Genomic DNA, 21,341 nt, shown 5'->3' with positions numbered 1-21,341 from the left:
GTTAATTGTTCACCATTTGAATTTATCGGTTTCGCGGTGGTCCGAAAAAACCAACTCACGGCCGACAATAAACAAAAACAATTATACGCCGTTCCCCTCTCGATGGTGTTTGTATATTTATGTCGATATATCATATTTTAATATTATGCATAATACGATTATAAACGGCTCGCCCGAGCGATTAAAATATCACTTTATATATTATTATTTTATTGTTATTATTAATATTATTCCATCCGACCGTTTTTAGTGTGACATATTATTATTTTATTATATATTGTTGTGTCGTATCCGTACGACGTCTAAACGGAACCGCATATGTCATTAAGTGAGCAGCAGAGCTGCAGTTAGTCACCGCGCCCGTGAAATTAGCCACGGAGGGAGGTTTTAATCCGTGCGGACGCCCTCCGTTTCGTTAAACAAACATCGCTGCTACCACCGCACATAATATAATATAATAATATTTTCATAATACAATATTACAATATGTACGACAGAGATGTGTGTGCGTAACAGAAGCCCAGTGTTTTTTTTTCGAGTCACAATATGATGTTTTTTTTATTAATGTCCCAATAACTACGGTTCTAATCGTGTTTTTTGCCAAACGCGGCGAGCGTCTATCATATAACTGCGCTAGCATTATATCAATATTATATGATTATGTGAACGGATAGAATGGAGCTTTTGCAGTTCCGGTTTTAATTGATGACTCTTATTTGGTATGCTTAATGCTTATCCTATTACTCACACAAATACGAGTTTTTCCGTTCACCGTTTCTTCTATTTGCGATTGTCACGAGGTGTTTTATGTAGCTCATAAAATATCGCATATGACGGAGAGTGTAGATTGACCGACCATCGCTAAAACGGTCGTTGTTCACGGGTAAGCAGTATTTTGTTTTTTTTGTTGGATTTTAACTGTTATCTGCGTGCGACAACTTGACTGTTATTTATTTTATTGAATATTTAAACAACATACAATCATGATGTGTGAGCATATCATTACAGTCATGTCCGAGGGCGTTTGAAAAAATCCGAGAATCATCCATTTCCACTCATTTAGCATTAAAATATCTATTTCTATGACAGCGCTGTATATATACACTCAATATAAGTCGTGTCTGAAGTGATGTAGAAACTAACCATAGGCGTATAAAATATTTAAACACAATAATATACGCAGTATTCTACTTTATTTGAAGATTCCACTGTAGTTCTATATTTACTGTATGTCGGTCTAAAATCTATTCTACCATATAACTCCATGACGTCAAGTGAGATTCTTCAGTTATCAATTACAAAATTATATTATATCGTTGCCATATTGGACAAAAACTTAAAGCCGAAACCCATATTTTTTCCCATAAGGTTTATACCTGCTTACTTAACACATTGACCGCCATGAGCTCTTGTATGAGATCTCACCAGTTTACTTCCTGCCGCCAAGGGGGTTTTACTTGGCAACAGTTTTGACGATTTAAACAAATATTGATAAAAAAAAAACTAAAAATGATATCTGCAAGCTTATTACACCATCTGAAAGTGGCAACACTGTACTTTTCAAATCCGACAAAAAGTACCGAATATTGAGACTCCGTATGAGATCTCACTAAAAATCGATTTCGGTGAGATCTCATATGGAGTCTCGATATTCAGTACTAGTAATTGTTTTGAGATCTCAAAGAAAATCTCATGGCGGTTATGAGTTACAAGACAAAAAAAACCGTGGCGGTCAACGAGTTAAAATTGTATTTAGTTATTGGAGGCTAAATTATTATTAATTAACGTACCTACTTGGTCATCACTCATCACCATTGTTTGGAATTGTTCCTTAAGTTATTTCATGTTATTTCATGTTATATCTACGATATTATTTATGGAACCAAAAATTATCTAATAAATTTATTGAATTTCGAAATTCACGAACGATGACGTAAACTTTGATTTTCATTTCATTTATTTATTTTTACTTTAGAGATGAGGGTCTAACGGAATCGATTCCTCGTTAACCCACATTGCCAAAAAAATAATCATACTTCTTATCTATTTTTAACTGTCATATATAGTAGGTATACATAATGATAACTTAACGCCCTTAATTTCTATCATAATGATGATGAAGATATGATAGTAAATAACGATTTGTGGCCCACAGTTGGTGTTGAATTCGATGCACAAGTATCAGCCACGTATACACCTGGTGAAGAGAAACGGTGAATCGACGGGTGGACATTCCGTTGTGGACTTGGAAGCCGAAGAGTACAAGACGTTCGTGTACCCGGAAACGACGTTCACAGCCGTCACAGCGTACCAGAACCAATTGGTAAGTAAACACAATATAATAGCATAATGAAGACATATAATTGAAGATGTAATTACGTTTTATAAATTGCAATGCTTGTTAGTTGCTAATACAATACAACGTTTTACACACGTGTCACACTCGTTACATCACGGTTTGGCGCTTGCATAGACAGATAGACAATAATATATAATAGATTTGCATTCGCAACATACAGTTCAGGAGTTAAATATTTATTATTACTTATTTTAAATATCATTATTATAATTTACTACCTCCTAGGTGTCTTACTATCTATTCAAAATTACAATTTATAATATATATTATAACATATATTAAAATTTTAATTTAGATTTGATAGACATTCGTGTATAATATAAAACGCTTTCGATTACCTATTTACCTTATAGAATCGGTTGTTTTGTTACATTTCAAGACCAACCGTTCGTTGGAGACGTCGTCCTTTGATGAATATATAAATAAATGGATTTTGAATTATCGAATGAATAGTAATTATTACGTAGATACGTATTAGTCGTATTATAACTTAAATCAGTTATGGTTATAGCTATACACCAATCGATGAAAATGCCGACGGGATGATACGACGTCGTAGCGTAAAAATATATCAAATATATTATGCTATAAGAACTAAAACATATCAATACTATTATGCAATTTCTAATATGTGTGCTAATCTGTGTTCATGTCAAAACGTTTAACAACATATTTTTTTTTTTAGTTTGAGTTTATCATATGTTCATAATAATTTTTATTGTCGATTTTATAATGACTCATAAAATAATAATACACTGTACCTATAACCTACCTACACGATCGAACGATGATGATGTCGTAAAACATATCAATAATAGGTAGGCAGGTAGATATGATTTGCATGACATATTATACTGTAATTATAGATTGGTATATACTAATTAGTAATTATATATAATAAAATATATACTTAGGTATAAAAATCAGATATTATCTGGTGATATGCGCATACGGGCGTTTGACACGAGCGCGTTCTGTCTGGCTTTTGATTTAGATCAAGGGGAGGAGAGCGTGAAACGGTTCACGATTTATCACGGAGGTGGCGTTTCTAAACAGAAGATACGGGACCAACTGTCACCTCAGTACTCTCAAGGCATACGTTGTGTATATATAGGGTGTATCGCAGGGATTCCGAGCCTTTTTTACTAGAGGACACACTTGATCGATTTAAAAAATAACAAAAATAATAATATATAATATACTGTTTTTATCAAATGATAATTTTTTCTACTAATTTTCTAATAATAATTCACACAATAAGACAAAGATTACACGACACACCTAAATAATTTCGTGGCACACTTTTGCACCGCGGCACGGCGGTTGGAAATCCCTGGTATATCGGGATGTTCGTTCTCGTAATATACCCATCACTTTCACTCCGTAGTCACAAAATATAAAATGGAACACTCAAAATATAGTGATTCGATATTTTTTAAGTCGTTCCAATTATATTAAATTAGAGCCAATAGTCTAACCATTTTTATTGGGACTCTAATACCTCCATAATAATATATGCATCAAAATAAATAAAATTAAAATAATGAGTACCTAAAATATTGTTGAAAATTTAAACTTTAATGTAAAGAAATAATTTCTAAATAAATCTTAATGTGATTAGTACGAGTATGTTATGTCAATATAATTTATCTATAATATATTGTTTCTTGATAGTCTATTAAAGACATTTATTTTAAACTTCAACATATTATAGCTTATTTTTACAACAATAGAATTAATAAACGTGTTAAAAAAAAAGTTTAACATTTAAAAATATGTTTATTTTATCTATGATGTGTTTGTTATATTTAAGGAGATATGTAAGATTGGGGGAGGAGGCTCCTGTGTTCAGTTCCGTTAGACGTGCACAGCGCACTTGCATAAATCTGAGATAAAAGTCTATGATATTTTAAAATAACCGTCTGGAGTTATTTAAGAAAACAAACATATAAGTTAGTTCGACACAACTTGTGTTTAGTATAGGTATAAACCATAAGCCGCTATAAAGACTGCAGTAAGTGGCTCGTCACTAGATAAATTCATCGAGACGCCCTGTATATTTATGTGTTCGTTATATTTTCGTTTCTCCGGCCGCTGTGTAACCGTTTTACTCGAAATGTATATATATATGTGTGTGTGCGTGTGTGTATAATTGCGTTCGTCCGTGTACTAGAACGCCGACGGACAAGCGGGAAATGGCATTTTTTCTTCTAAATCGTCAGGACCGATTTAGTCCAATTAGACTGCCGGTGCATTCACGTGTGCAACAACGGACGCGAGTCGTTTACGCGATAGAAAAATAAACGATAGAAACAAAAAATTATATAAAACCCGCAATACGCTGCAGTAAACGGCGGTGGCGTTAATTCGCTTGAAGGATGTGAGCTATATATGATGTCAATTATTATACGTATTATAATATTACATGTACGTTACAATGCAATGCAGTCCTACCGGGCGACGCAGTCCGTCACAATTATTATAAAGTGTGCTGTGTGTCTGTGTGTGTGATCATTCCGCTCGGACGAACGCTGCATGTACCTACTAACTGAGAAATCCCCCCCGAACTAGCCCTTCATCTTTACTCAAGATACGACCAGTGTCATACCTATAGACAGTTTTTATGGTGTTGTGTAAGGGGGAGGGGTTGGAAATGTTAGTTTAACCCAGAATTATTTATACTTCCACATGCAATAAAATAGGAGTGCCTACTAAACAACTAAGGGCCAGTTATATCGTCTACGGTTAACTTCGATTACACTTAATCAGCTGATAACAGATATTTAACCGTGCAAATTCGGCCGATTAAACTCCGGTTAACTTTAATCAGAGACGGTACAACTGGCCCTAAATATTATATGAATATATACGACCTACGTGTCGATACTAACATTATACCTACAAAACAAATTTGATATATTTTGATAAATTAAGTAAAAACATTAGCAACATTATAAAATAAAACAATATAATAAGCATAAAATTTCAATTTGAAACTAATTTATTATAATTGATCAGAAAAGACCTCAAAACTAATCGTTTTTAAAAATTAACGATCACATATTTTATATACGGCATAATATACAATCATAAATAAAATAAAACAGTAAATTAATTGACTTAAATCTAATATAGAATTATTATAGGTGTATTATTTTTCAGAAAATAGTGCTAATTATTTCTGTTTTAGTTATCTATACGAAAATTGAAATTAAATTCAAAGAAGCAATCAGTAACAATAGTATCTATATTTAAGAATAAAATCACGCATAATATATACATTGCATATTATTTTGAATTTGAAACATTTCCTAATGTTTTTGAAACGCTTTTCAAAAGTTAAAATGCTGAGAATGACATGCGAGTCACCGCGTGTGTGTTAAACACAGTTCGTGTAAACTTAACTATTTCTTTTCGAATAACTATACATAGTTACTGTATACTCGCATTATTATTATATCTGGAAATGTGGTTCTCATTTGTAGTTGGTGAGTCGTTTAAAAGAAAAACGTTTTTGACGAGATAAGCAACTGTGGAAATGACTGACGAATGACAGTTTTAAATATTAAATTGCGAATCGCGTGTTAGTTACAGTTCGAGAAGTTCGATTGACCACGATTTGTAGAAATGTAAAATAAATAAAAAAACACAATAACATTGAATTCGTGTTGTTCTAATATATTATTATATTGTATATAAATGACTTCAGAAACGATTGCACGAACATTAATTATTTTATTATTATTATTATATTCAATAATACGTAGGTGGATAATTACTGGTCAGGTATACCAGTTAATATTATTAGGTATTTATTATGCGTGTCATTAAAGTTTTTGAACCTTTTTTTACTGTGAATTATTAATAACAGTGATTTCGCTTTGTTTTGTAGAATTTTCAATCGTTTAAAAAAAAAATATTTATGGAAAATCTTATAAAAATGGATTTTTGTTCACTTTGGAACTTTTTTTGGGTGAAAATCACTACATGAGAGCCGTACTGTTTTCACATTGCTTAGCCCCCAAGTTCAGTTTGGAACTATAAAAAAAAAATTACAATAACATATTATTTAATACAAATAGTATTGTAAAACAACTTTATATAATAAATTTGTCATTTTTTACAAGAATTAAGATGATTACTTCAGTGAATGTAATACACAATTATACTGAACTAACTAGTAACTATACCCATTAACAACCTATAGTGGATAGAAATTTGTAATTTTTTTTTTAATGGGGGATGCATTTGGTATTTGCCATATTGTGACTGAATTATATATTTTATATAATAATTATATATACAATGATGTTGGAAGAAATGTGATTGAAAGTCTTAGCGCGGACACCGACTACCTCTTTTTATATCTAACACTATATCGATAACATTTTTTGAAAATGGTTTTTTTAGTCATTTATTATTTTTTTTAAACTAGTGGTATAAATTATGAATTTTTAATTTTTAATTACCTCGATATATATATTTTATCAAAAATGCACATGTGTTCTAATAATAGCCATCAATATTTCATTTGTTTTTGCATCAATCTTGCATGTACCTAATGTAAACATATATTCGGACCGATCGACAGCTGCAGTGGCGGGATTAAAATTTCTGGCGTCGTCGCGCCACTCCATTTCCCGCGTTTTACGTTGCACCAGCGAGCCAAACATAAACGCTCTCGCTGTTGTAATAATAACGTCGCACGGTTATAATTAGTCTCCGGGCGTCGTTGTGTTATTACTTGTCGTATCTCTTTTTCCCTAATGTTTCGCTTCTATTGTAGTACCTGCGATTAATTTATTCAGGTGCATTGCAACATGCGACCATTTTCAAATGGCTTTTACTTTTCATTTTTCGTATCTGTAAAATAAATTGAGAGGGTAACCGAATATTGGCAGGATTTTAACTCATAATTTAGCGTGACCTGTATTAATTTCAGTGTTAAATTGCTATCGTCACCATGGTGAAAGCAAAATAGTAAAAAACAATGAGTAGGTATAACGACTAAAATAACAAAAATTTATTCGTTATTAGCTATAATTTTAAATTTATACACCCTAAGTACTCAATGTACCAGTAATTTATTTTGAATTTAACACTAAACAGTTTGTATCACTATTTTATTTAAAAACACCTGCGATTATGTTAATTAAAAAACTAAAAATGGCTTATATAATATTATTATATTATTAAAGGTCTCGTTTGAAAATCAACTATATTTTAGTTCCCTACTTCATTGATGTCAATGTTTTATAAGTTTTTCTATTATCAAAAATAAATTGAATACCATACTGCTCCTTAAAGGTATTTTGGGGTCGATTTATGAAGACAGATTTTTGGAAAATTTTGTTGACTTTTTTCGTCGTATTTTACATATTGTACTTAAAATATACGTTTCAAAAGCAAAATTTCTGGAATATTACCAATCAAAATAATTTCGATGTGTTTATGCGACCACCGTACTAAACAGTGCTGTGCATTTGTCCATCATTAGCGCAATAGCACCCTTATTCAACATATGAGTAGTAATCTGATACAAGGGAGGATAAAATTCCAGTTAAACCTCTACGACTCTACCAGAAAAAAAAAACAATAAATCTCTTTTAATTTAACGTCCCTAAAATGTAAAAACTGCCTCTTTTGACCAGTAGAACAGTCTCCCCGCTTACTTGGCTCATGTCTAAATATTAAAATTTGTTATGTACGGTAATAGTATTATTACTAACAATATAATAATATTATTTAAGTTTTAAAATATAACAAGAGTCTTCAGAAACATATGTAAATATTTTTTTGCCTCATGTTGCTAAATTCAATCCCTCCCCCCCCCCTCACTCCAACCTAGGCTTTTCGCCCACATTGCGATAGGTATATAACAAGTGTCAAGCCACCATGTACTATTACCACGAGCTTGTGCAGTAATAATATATAGTGGCAAAAAAAAAATCGGCAAACACCTCGGTGGTCTGGTGGTATGTCGGCGTCTCCGTATACAATGAAATATTATGATTATATTGTTCTATTATTATTTCGTGACCGAAAACTTTCGAAGTGAAAATAAAACTCGAACGTATATATTACACACACACATACACAGAAATACCGTGCTCGAGACGGCGGCGGCGCGGTATAATGACGATAATATATTATTATTATTATTATGTGTACACGCAGTGCGTCGTCGTCGTCGTTAATAATTGGCGGCGATCGCGACACCTCCTAATTGGACGAGCTCGCCAACACTGAGGCCGCTGCACCAGCAGCATAAGCAGTAGTCGTCGCGCCGTTAGTTTTATATATTGTCATTATATTTATATAAACGTCTCTCGGCGGTTTCATCGCGTTGACGACGTGCAAAACTTCCGACGTCAACGTGTAGTGGTAATATGTACGTGAGTGTGTTATATATAGTACTATGCGCTCGAGCGGTGAGCGGAGAGAACAATATATGTATATATATATATAAAAATAATATTATGTAGTCTTAATAGGTAAGCAGCGGAAGCAGCGGAAGGTGGTCGACGAGTGAGGAAAAAACCGCACACACGCACACGCCGCGCCAACCCATCAATCGTACGTGTATGATTATGTACATGCACATACCTAAATATAATATATATATATATATATACATGTACTGTAATAGGACTATGCGTGTGTTCCGACACGGAGAGAGCGAAAAAGAGTGTATAAAGAGAGAAAATGAAATAGAAAAAAAATCGTTTGACAATTTGCGTGGCGAGGACGTGACTAATGGTGTGCGAGGGAAAAGACGAAAGGTCAAAAAACGCGATGCGCACTCGTAGTATATACGTAAAGTATGTATGTATAATGTATATAGGTATTAAACGCGCGTGATTATACAGTGCGAACGTGGAAAAGCGAAAATAAATGCAACGGTCGACGACGATTGAGTTATTTGTTTTTACTATTGTTATTATTATGTCGTCGAAGTAATTACCTGTTCTGCTCGTCGATTGGCGCGTTCTTTCGTTTAGTTTCTTCGTCTCTCGGACTACGCGAATTTAATGACTTCGCGTACCAATGAATTTGAATCATTATTTTTTATCATTAGAATATTATTTAGTTAGACATTGGTTCAAGACCTGCATTAAAAATACGAAATTAATTTTGCATATTATTAACGTATAAGTAATATCTATTATGTGTTGTAGCTTGTAGGTACCCATAACACATATGTAACTGTTTTTTTTTACTGTATATTATTGGGAAAAAATAGATACTATAGGATGTTTTCAGAGTATGTGTAACGTGTTATTTGAATACAAAATGTTTATTAACTATAATTATTTTTCATAAGTTCCTTCAAAAAATATATTATTGTTTTTTTTTTATGTAACTCAACCCGTTTATTTATATTTTTTCACTTTACAAATTTGTTCAAATATTTTTTTATTATTTTTATGATTTATTGGCACATTTTAAGCTATAATCAAAATAATCATAGTACATATATTGTGAATTTATTTTACATAATTTTGCATATTTTAGAAGTTTTAGTGTATTAAATTCACAGCCCTGCAGCAATGTGTAACGTATTACGAAATCGGAGACGATCATAATTTTCTCTGAAAACTTTATATTGTGTTTTACTGGCGTAAACAGTGTATAGTATTATAAATAATACTGATAACTACAGCAATATACCTATAAGGTAATTTGGTACACAAAATAGATTAGATTTTACATATTTTGATATTTTTTTTCAATATCTTGTAAAGTTAACTAAAATAATTTTACTTGTAATTTTATTGTTGTATGTATTTGGAGCAGTTGTCCAAAACGTATTTAATTTAATTTGGTAAGTGACGACAGACAGCATTATATTATATGACACCTTTTGTTTAATATAAAAAATGAGGAATTTCTATTTCTATTGGTATCTGTACAGTTAATCAAAATAGACATATCATTATGATGGTAGACAATAGTCATTAAAAATATATAATGTGTCTTGCATATGTAATAATTAATACTATGTTGGCAAAAATGTACTATGTTATTAAAGAGATTTTTTGGCCATAATATATTATAATATATTTTTTAATGAATATTTTAACGAATTGTTGGTCGTTGATATCTGAACTCTATAATTATGAACAAACTTAAATATAGCCACTTATAATAACATATAATTTATATTAAGAGAGATAATTCTTTATTAAAGGTGACGGGGGATGGGAGTGTAAAAGTTGTGTATAAGATTATTGATAGTGCGTGGGTCACATATTTTAAGAAATAAAAAAAAAATCCAACCCTAAAATATATCAGAAATAAAACCGTAAAACTGAATAAGATTTTTTTTAATTCACCAACCGTGTATATTATTTTACACTATTAATCACTGAAAAAATGTTTAATGATTTTTAAACCATACCATTATAATTTTATAAAATACCCACATATTAAAGTAACACAATAATATTACATTATTTAAATTTTGGTTGTAAGTTCAGGTTGTTGCATTTCAGCGTAAAATTATATGTACTAATGCGTGTGTGGCCAATTATTCAAATTATTGTTTAAGTTATTTCAAATGAGTTTGTGTTAGACTAATACAGACTATATAGAGTATAACAATGAAGCATAATATTATCTATGTAACATATATGACAACGGCCATTTGTCTTAACATATAAATTGCCCACATAATGTGACTGAAATATAAAAAAAAACTTTCAATTACTCAGATTTTTGGTAGAATATAATGTATTTTGTATATACCTATATTGTATATAATTGTAATGATTCGGAAACCGTGCATCATATATAATATATACTTTATTTATTACCTTGGAGCAATCATGATTATACATTGTGAATATAATATATTGACGAATCGATTATAGGTATAATATATTTTATATTTTTAGTACAATATGTTCTTATCATTTTAATCTTTATCTAGATATTTTTTTAGCCCATTCGAAAGCGCAAATCTTGTGGCACAAAGTTTGAGTTAAACAAATTCAAATTTTAAACTACTGTTTTGCATTTTTTATGGTGTTTTATAAAGTATTTTTGTTTTGTATTACATTTTTAAGATCTTATATACTACATTCAATTTACAACTCTAATTATACAATTACTAACTACGATGGATTGCGATAGTGCTTATACCTACATGGCTACATCATCAGAGTAGTAAACAAAAATTTGCCTCTTACCATGTATGTTCTAATAATAATTTTGTTTGTAGAATGTTTTTAAGAGAGTTGAAAAATTATAAAATACTCGATGAAATAATTGACAGATTTTTAAATAAAACAGAAGGTTGTTGAGTTTGTTACGTAATTTTGAAAAAAAGTATCGTACCTACAAAAATTATATTTTTTTATCATCATCATCCAAATTTCTTTGTTACTATAATATTATAGTATACTTATAATAGATTATTAGAAGTTAGCCCAACTTGAGCCTAACCTAACTTAGAAATAGAGATTCTTTGAAAACAAAACCGAACTTGTACGGGCTTTGAAATCGATGGCATAACACTAATTTATTAATATGTTACTGAAATACGCACACTGATGAAAATAGGATTGATTTTTAAATAATTATAAACTCAAGAAAAATAAAGTAAAACTTATTAGTTATTACTATAACTTGGGTTTTCGTCGTACGCACTAACAAATTGCCGAAGAATAATTATAGTGATGAGAATTTATGATTTACATCATATATCAAATATGGTTTGAAAAAAAAATACAATTTTTTTTATACTTTTACATATTACAACTGCACAAGTCGACTGAGACAGGCTAGCTATATAACTTAATAATAAATAACATGCGTGTATGCGTGTGTCTGTGAGACTGTGAACACAGTACAGGTATATGAGCTCGTGTATATATCATCACTTCGATCGTCGTCGCGTTGTCTATCATATGTTTGATATACGATCGACCACGCACACGAAATGAGTATAATAAAGTATTATCTTTATGTACTACATTTGAATATAGAAATAAATATTAATAGTATTTATTGAAAAAATTGCATCATATGAGGGCATTTGAAAAAAAAAAAATTGACTCCCCCTAATTATAATTTTTAAGTAAGCCGCACATGATGACTCTTTCAAGTACAAAGTATTATGAAGTAGGTACCTAAACCAATTATAATTTATGTTATAATCGCCTACAAACATAATATGTTATATTATTATGGACAAGAATAAATTTACTGGTATAAAATATAGTAATACAAGACGAACGTAATAATTTTATTATTATGGTGTGAGGTCGTACATACTAACGAGTGGCGACATAATAATTAAATCATTATATTGGTTTTTATGTGGGAACCCACCTATAATATTTTGTATAGTATAAGTAGGTACAATGTTCAGATACATTTAACAAAGCACACTATAGTGTATATATACCACGCAAAAAAGTTTTAATTTTTTTTTTATTACTTTAAAAACCGTTTTAGAATATTAAAATGGTTGTTTGCTGACCGTTAAAAAAATATTTAATGTTAATTATTTAAAACAACAAAATATGATGTATAAAATTTTAAATTTATCTTTGATTAGGTTGTGGAAATAAAAATTAAGTAATAAAAAAAAAAATTATCTTTGAAACATTATTTTGAAACGTATTTATAAATCACTCATATTGTATAGCTATTTATTTTTAAACAAATTTTATAAAACTTACATTAGTTCAGCCCTACTAGTCATAATAAGTAGGATCTAATAGGTAATATAGACGCGTGATGTATGAATATATGATTATGTACACATGACTGTTAGGATGAGAAAGAACTACACAACATGTCGTCATCGTGGTGTTATTTCAATGGAAATCTGGCATATAATTAACAGTCTCTGAGACACGACACCATAGAGACAGACCATAAATTTATTTTCAGGGGGAAATGCATAAAATAAAAACGGTCAATGTATAATGAGGGAGTGAACACAAAAATATGGTCGTCCCCACACCATCTTCGTACAGTAATTCCACCAAATCCCCCCCACAACCTATTATAGTAGTATAATTTTGAGTCAATGGAATAACGGTAGCTATATATATAGGGTCCTCGATGCGATTATACTTTTAAAATCGACTTTTAAATACCATCATAATTTATATAAAAATAGATACTATATGCAGTCGATCTTCATCAATCATAATCTATAAAGACCCTCTGAATACTTTGGGTCTTGAATTTGTAAATTATTTTCTATTTATCTAGGGGAGAGGTGATTTTTCACAATCAAAACAATTTATATTTTACTAGCTGTATCACCCAAATACGCATGAAAAAAAAATAAGAAATAAAAATATGGCGCTATATTTGTATATTTCAGTTTTAGTGTTCACGGTAGTACCTACACAAATCGACGTCGGTGTATCTCGGTTTGTGAACTAATTTATCTGAGATAGGTGATCCGCCCAAGGCAAATTGGAAATCAAACGTGATATATTTTTCAACGTGATTCAATCTACCTACAATCATTATTTTTTAAATTTTATTTCTGTACAATGTCAAATGTCAATTCTATATTAATTAAACAAAAGTATTTTCGGTTCCTGCGCGTGAGCCAAAACGAAATTTATGAGTGAGTCGCCATAAAGCAAACCAAAGGGTGTTGTAAACACCACAGAATTTCAAAAAATATATCTGAAAATATTTATTCATCGTTTTTTTAATTAAATGAGACTCATCCAAACTTACAATATATATTTTATAAATCTTTTTATAAAAACAAAAACTAAATCTATTTGTTAACACTCTGTAACTAAACTGTTAGTATTCCTATTATATCGTCTGTATTGTCAGTTATGCTTATGATTTATGATGTGTTCGGAACGGATAGTTATACTCACCATTCATAATCTTGGACACGCTATAATTTCATTTACTCAATATTTAATTATAATTATTACGATTATTGTATATCGTAGTATAATATTATAATTGTTATTTGCAGTTACGTAAGATAAGATTATAAAAACGATTAATTCTGTAACATGTTTTTACATTCATATCAATGTTTTCCAGTAACACCGCCTCAATATAAAATATTAATTGCTGCTCATTGAGCTATAAACTTTCAGAAATTACCATATAGTGATATATGCTACAGGAGTTGATATTCTATGTAGAAACCACAAGGTCTTTTCATTATGTGTTATGTGGTTATACATATATGTAATCCACCTTTTTCGCAACTTTAGACGACATTATAGTTTATAGGTACCTATACAATGTTATATGTTCGTCTAATAATAATAATAATTATTATTATAATAATATTTGCGTGTCGGTCAATTTGACAACGATAGATACGCCAGCATTCAACAAAATCTATAATTAGTAATTAATAATTATCATGTAAATTACAATAACACACTGGTGGTAATTATATTGTAATATTGTGCGGTAGCGTAATGTATGGGCACTTCCTTCCCCCTTGAAATGTTCACCAATCGTGTCTATTGTACCTAAACAGAGACATAATACACTATTATATAAAAATAGAATGATTAAACATTAAATATGTTGTTTTTTTTTACATGTTTGAAACACCAGGATATATATAGGGTGTACTTACTAAAGTGGTATGTGTGCTCACATGATATTGTAAATAATATACAGTAGAGCCTCGATAGTCCGGACGAATTCAGATCGAGCATCGTCCGGCTTATCAATTTTTCCGGATTACCGGAGGTTTTTCAAAGTAACCTACAAAAATTACTAAGATTTTATTTTTAATTTCACTACTATTTCACTATATTTCACTATTATTACGTACCTACATGCATGTATAAGTCTTTACTAGGAACAGTAGGTAATAAAAATAACGAAATTGTATTTGAAGATAACAATATTTTATGCCTTTATTGGGTTGCGGGAATTCTCGTAAAATTTATTTACGAACAAATGGAATTTTGTCGTCCGGATTACCGCGTTCACCGGATTATCGGGGGTCCGGACTATCGAGGCTCTGCTGTAATATGGTTGCCGACTTCCGAGGTGGTCGAGTCTCAAGCCCTCGGTTGTTTCCCTTCCCCCCCCCCCAAAAAAAAAAAAATTGCAACCTATTGAAATGTATAATATACAGGTATAGGTATGTTATAAGTTTCATTCAGAGGAAATAAAAACGAGACCCCTTGAAATGTGGGCCAATCTCCGCCTATTATATAGGCATATATTTTATGCACATAATACAGGGTGTGTCGCATGCACATATATGACATATATATTATGACATTTGCAATAAAAAATGGAATGAGCAGTCGTAAAATACATCACCACTGCACCAGACACACCCTATACACATTTTATGCAGTTTACGAAAATGTCGTCGTCTCGCGTGATGCACTGAAAACCGGTCGTCGTCGGATGGCGGCGGCAAACGAAATTTTGTCCGCCTCGTCGCGCCCGGACGACTTGTCACGGCATGGAATGGCCGTGTTGGCTAAATCGTTGGGGGCGAGGGAAAACCGTTAAAGGGTTCCCTCCCGGTGGGAGGAGAGAGACGTGGTGAAAATAGTTCATGTTTCGTCGCCCGTTTATAAAATACAAAATACGTCGGTACTCCCACAACCGGTTCACGCACCGATCGTTTATTCGGATTCTGCGTGATGGTAAGCATATTATACCTTGCTATTATACTATTGTGCTTTCTATTCGCATTGTTTTTTTAAAATTTTTTTTTAATTGTTTTTCGTTAACGTATTGTTTGCGAAGTAACGCCGGAATTAACGGAACCGTGTATTTTATTCGTCGATTGATCTTATATGTAGGTAGCAACACAACTTGAAATATGGTAGGGACAATTAGTATAATAAGCTTTCGATGTATTTAGGATAATATTTATAATTGCTAACCATAACAGAAACATACCGTAGATGAATGTGTCATGAAGCTCGGCTGTAACCAGACATAATCAATAATTAAAATACGCGTTTATAGTGTCATATTTCTATATCAATGGTATCAATTTAATTGTACAAATATTATGAATTAGGTAGGTACAGAAATTCAAAGGTAATATAAACACACTCGCTGTGTTATCGATCATTATTATTATTGTTATTTGTTATTATTTAATGTGCATGCGCCAAAACAATTTAAAAAAAAGGATAACTATTGTTCACAATACAGATCATTTGTGCACAAACGAGTCGTAAAATTGCCGTGAGCAAATGAGTTATTGTATTTTATAAGTACCTATATAGGTAGGTAAATGTGTGTAGCCGTTTTCAGTGCAGCCCATCATATGTGTGGGCGATTTGTTATCCGTACAAATGTATATGACAGCGGGGCGTTAGGGTAAAAATGTTTTTTCTCGCATTTTTCGCGCGTCTTCGAGTCGTTATATTATATTGTATATGACTAATTGTCATTATGCAACGCGTTTTCCCGAGATTTTTCGGAGAATATCGACTTCCGGCCCCCCGGGACGGATACTTATATATACGTAATATTAATAATGTGATTTTCGTGTGACGTTCACATATAACGTGCGTATGTGTTTGTAAGTGTTCATATATATCATATATTATAAGTGTTCGTTTCTGTGTGTGTGTGTGTGTGCGTGCGCGCTGGCTGTAGGCGCGAGTTCGACAACGCGGGCCACACACCGCGCCAGGGGTGCCAACTCGGGGTAATTTATTGCCCCCGGGCCACCGCATTCCAACACCACCACCACCGCCGACGACGCGACGCAGTGGGAGAGAGAGAGGAGAGAGCGTTAAAAACTGTTAAAAGACGTACACGTCAAGTCGCCGCCGCACCGTCCGGCTACCGGTAACGAGTGCGCACGCGAGTAATCCCGTCCTCGACCCCTTCTCTTCCGTGTCCCCCGCTGAAAAATAAAGGCGGCCTACATACGATTTATGATTTACTATTTTTTTTTTTCACCGAATCACATGCGTCACAACAATGCGGACGGAGTACGGAATAAGCAGTCGGGATCACTGTATAATACCTACTTTGCATGAAACGGAAAAAAAGTTTCATTCATGTATATTATATGGTTTATCGTAACGCTTGTATAAAATGGATTTTTAGTTTTCAATAGATAATCTTACAAAAGTTGAATATTTTGATAGCACTTTAGTTGTCTTAACTACAAACTATGTTCTCAAGCATTATAATTGAAGTAAACTGCATTTGTTAGTTAAATCAACTGCAACAGAGCGTTGATATAAATATAAAATTTCAACAATTTGAAGGTATTGAAATAACTCATTAAAATTGTTATTTTGAGAATCCAGGTTATTCAATTTAACATGTTTTGAAAATAAATATCAATGAACGTTGTTGAGACTAGCCATCTAGTTGATTTGACTGCTATGGTTTGAAGTTATTTTTACTATTTACGTTTATCAATATTATTATTATATTATATTATTTTAATACCTTTATATTTTTCAATCAATAACACAACCCGACAACAATTATATCAAATATAGCCATATAGGTATGAGAATATCACATGTTTATGTGTTGGTATCGATATTATCAACCGATTGTAGCTTGGTGGTAAGAATTATAAGTGGAGGGTACTGAAAACAGTGACTGAGTTTTAACCAATCCAAGTCGAGTTGCTCTAATATTTAATAGAACATAAAACTGTGAAATCACTTGAACACATTTAAAATGAAATATAGGTAGTGGACTTTTGTCTTGAACTCTTGAGTGGGGAGGGGTGTTGAGAAACTGAAAAGGAAAACTGCTGATAAACCTGCAGATGAGTAGAGCTATCAATTATACAAAATAAAATGCATTTTTAATATAACGAGTGCGAAGATATATTTTAAAAAATCAAGTGATAAACATAATTTTCAGTTCGACACCCAGAATAAAAATAAAAATATTATGGAAAAAGCTCATTTCGGGCTGTAACTTTCAATAACGAACCTGCAAATGATGTTATATATTTTCCCTCAAGCTGCAATTTTCTTATACATTAATAGTATCGCATTGAATCTTCAAATATAATATTATTTCGGAGTTCATCTTAAGAACTGCATATTCAATACTGTATAATACACACATTCAGTGGTGTATTTAATATTTTTTCTTCAACGGGGGATGTTTATTTATTTATAGAGCTTAATAACTTGGAAGGAGCTTCTGCCTATTTCACTCCGCAAGCTCTCGTAAAATTTCGAAAAAAAACCCGGCTTTATTAACCACAAAATTCTATTTATAATTTATAATTAATACAAAGGCCACAGGCGACGGCGACGAGATTGCATATTGCCTAAATATGGCCCCTTATTAATAAAAGACATGATCATATTATTATTTATTACAAATATGTGATGCACTTATACATTTTTCAATTGTTGTTTTATTATGCATTACATACAATTATTATCATTCAATTATATTATACATTGTCATTAACACATCCAAAACCCAACTCCCAAATGTTTGGCCTGCTTGCTCATCAATAGCTAAATTTTGCACAATTTTGATATCCTGATAGTATACCAATAATAAGCTAACCCATATATTTAGTCTAAATTAACTTTGATTTACTACGGATATTCCGGTTTTACAAATAAATCTACGTGCTACGGGTTGAGTGAATTATTCTCCGGGTTATCGTAAAATTAGTTCTAATTTTCTCTTATATAGTTAAGAGATCTTATAAGTTAAGTTATATGTTCTAATATTGAAAATTTAAAAAAAATGTAAATTACGATTTTAAACTTAAATAAACATATTTTGTACTTTTCAACATCTAATAAAATATGTAATTAAATTAATTTTTTTTCAAATTGTTATACCTTTTATTAACTATATTTTAATTTTTATCTGTTGTACGCATAAGTATATAATATACAGTGAAACCTCTAAATACCGGACACTCTCGGTCGCTTAAATGTCGTCCGTTATTTAGAGGTGTCCGCTATTGAGAGGTGTCAGTTAAAGGAGGTTTCATTGTAGTATAATTTTATTTACCTTTATTTTTTTTTTTTGCTAATCAGCCTATTTCGTCTCCTGGTCTGCCATCTTTCAAAGGTGTCAACCCTATTGGTGCCTAGTTGAGTTATGGCTGTTAATATAATGTATAACTATACCTATTTTACTTTTATAAAATATAAATTTTAATCATTTTAAGTTATATTTTCTCAAAATCAACATTGTGTATTTGAGTATTAAATAAAATTATCATTGTTATTGACATTCATTGAGTAAATATCGCACACTCATTTTTTTCTGCATGATAAAAAAAAATTTTAACGGGTCGGATATCCATCCACCCATATCACTCCGCTTCTCTTCCTCCCTTCATAAATATGCTACTGCACTCTTAACATTAATATCGTTTGCATAGCTCATCTACGGTGACGCTCTGTCGTCACGTTAAATTTAATTTCTCGAAAGCGTTCCAGGCTGCCGCACGCGTTTAAGCGACACGAAAGAGTATCATTTTGACGCATAACTTCCGTAGACCAAAACGGTGAAATTAACTGCACAAATGATTCGAATAACAACGTAAATAATTATATAGAATCACAATACGCTGTTTCTTGGTCGTCGAAAACCAAGAACCACAGCTTTCCCATAATATTGTTACTAACTTTACATGATACACTTTCGTCTTTGTGACAGAAAAACCTCTTAAATGCTAAAATCAAGACGTACAGAAAAGTTTAAAAAAAAAAATTATTAAAGAAAATTTTTTAATTTTTAATCTAATAAAATTAAACATAGCAAAATATTGAGGTACAAATTCAATATTAGTGGATATATGTACAAATTTCTACTTTTGAAGTTTTATTTTATAGTTTATGTCTTTTATTTTAAACTATAACGTAGAAGTTTTTTGTAAAATATTGAGAATACATGTTATTAGTAATCACACAAATAGTATTTCATAATATAGTCAACAATTTAAAATAAGTTTTATTTATTATTATTCATTAGTCCTACGATTGGAATTTGGTGATAGCACGAAATAGGAGATACTGTATCATATTATGGATAATTTTCTTCTGAATCCAGTTATACCAAAAGTCAAAATCTTATAAGTTGACACATTGGAAGTTTTTTTCGTGTATCAACATCGTTATAATAATATAATTATCAATGCACAAAAATATTTTATATCATATTATTTTAATGGTCTTTTCATAATCTGGGGGAGTGGGGGTGGTAAGTATAACAACTTTGCCCGTTCACAGTAAAATGCCAGCAGGAGAATTGCAAATGACCCCCCCCCCCCCCATTCCCCCTTAAACCATTCTGCGCCATTGGCACGTGTATAGTATATAAGATTTATTGTACGAGATTCGTATTATATCATTATGATATAATGATATGCGGACGATTCCCGAGGCTCGATAAATTACAGCTTTTTCGGTGATCCGCCGATCGACAAGAACACGCAATTTGAATACAATGTACACCTGCAGTAGGTATATATGTATATATATATATATATAGAAATGAACAGTCACCTCGTCGCGGCCCAGCCCCTTCGTCGCCTATATGATATTATTACTGTACATATAATCTGCGTTCTCGACCGACCCGCCTCTTAAATATAATATTAAATTATTATTATTATTATTATTATTATTATCATCATCATTATAATTTTATCTCTGACCACCACGACGACGCGTTCATACGACTCCCCGAACGGACCTTCTAAAATAATAAGTATATTATTATTATTATTATTTATATCATAGTATACCGTGTGCTATTATAATGATATTTTGATTAATTTTATTTTTTTTTACTGAAAAAATCGCCAACCACGGCTGCGCTTTGTTTCCAACGTGCAATGTTCCAACGTTGGCCAATATACTCGCACTAATAAGCAAATATATCTATACTGATCTGTGTATAACGTAACTCAGACAAACTCAATATTATTATTATCACGCTTATTATAAATAATATAATAAAAGTAGTCGCGTCGTGTTTATCCCACACAATCGTTGAACCTAACACGATCAAACAGTATCAC

The 21,341-nt window shown here is 31.5% G+C and overlaps 2 protein-coding genes across 2 annotated transcripts in view; one reads left to right on the top strand and one right to left on the bottom strand.

The window, feature by feature from the left end:
- Positions 1-21,341, bottom strand: part of LOC107162340 (uncharacterized) — a 148,686-nt gene that overhangs the window by 57,391 nt on the left and 69,954 nt on the right. The gene's annotated exons all lie outside the window — the stretch shown is intronic.
- Positions 1-21,341, top strand: part of LOC107170977 (uncharacterized) — a 65,026-nt gene that overhangs the window by 22,275 nt on the left and 21,410 nt on the right. The window contains exon 4 of the mRNA XM_089216089.1: positions 2,156-2,323. Coding sequence (XP_089072215.1) covers positions 2,156-2,323 — 168 coding nt within the window. The remainder of the gene's footprint in view (positions 1-2,155; positions 2,324-21,341) is intronic.

The sequence above is a fragment of the Diuraphis noxia genome, unplaced genomic scaffold (assembly GCF_037042655.1).
Source record: "Diuraphis noxia isolate RWA-SAM2 unplaced genomic scaffold, SU_Dnox_SAM2 contig0001, whole genome shotgun sequence".
In the NCBI taxonomy this organism is placed as follows: Eukaryota; Metazoa; Arthropoda; class Insecta; order Hemiptera; family Aphididae; genus Diuraphis; species Diuraphis noxia.
This window is presented reverse-complemented; position numbering and strand designations above follow the sequence as displayed.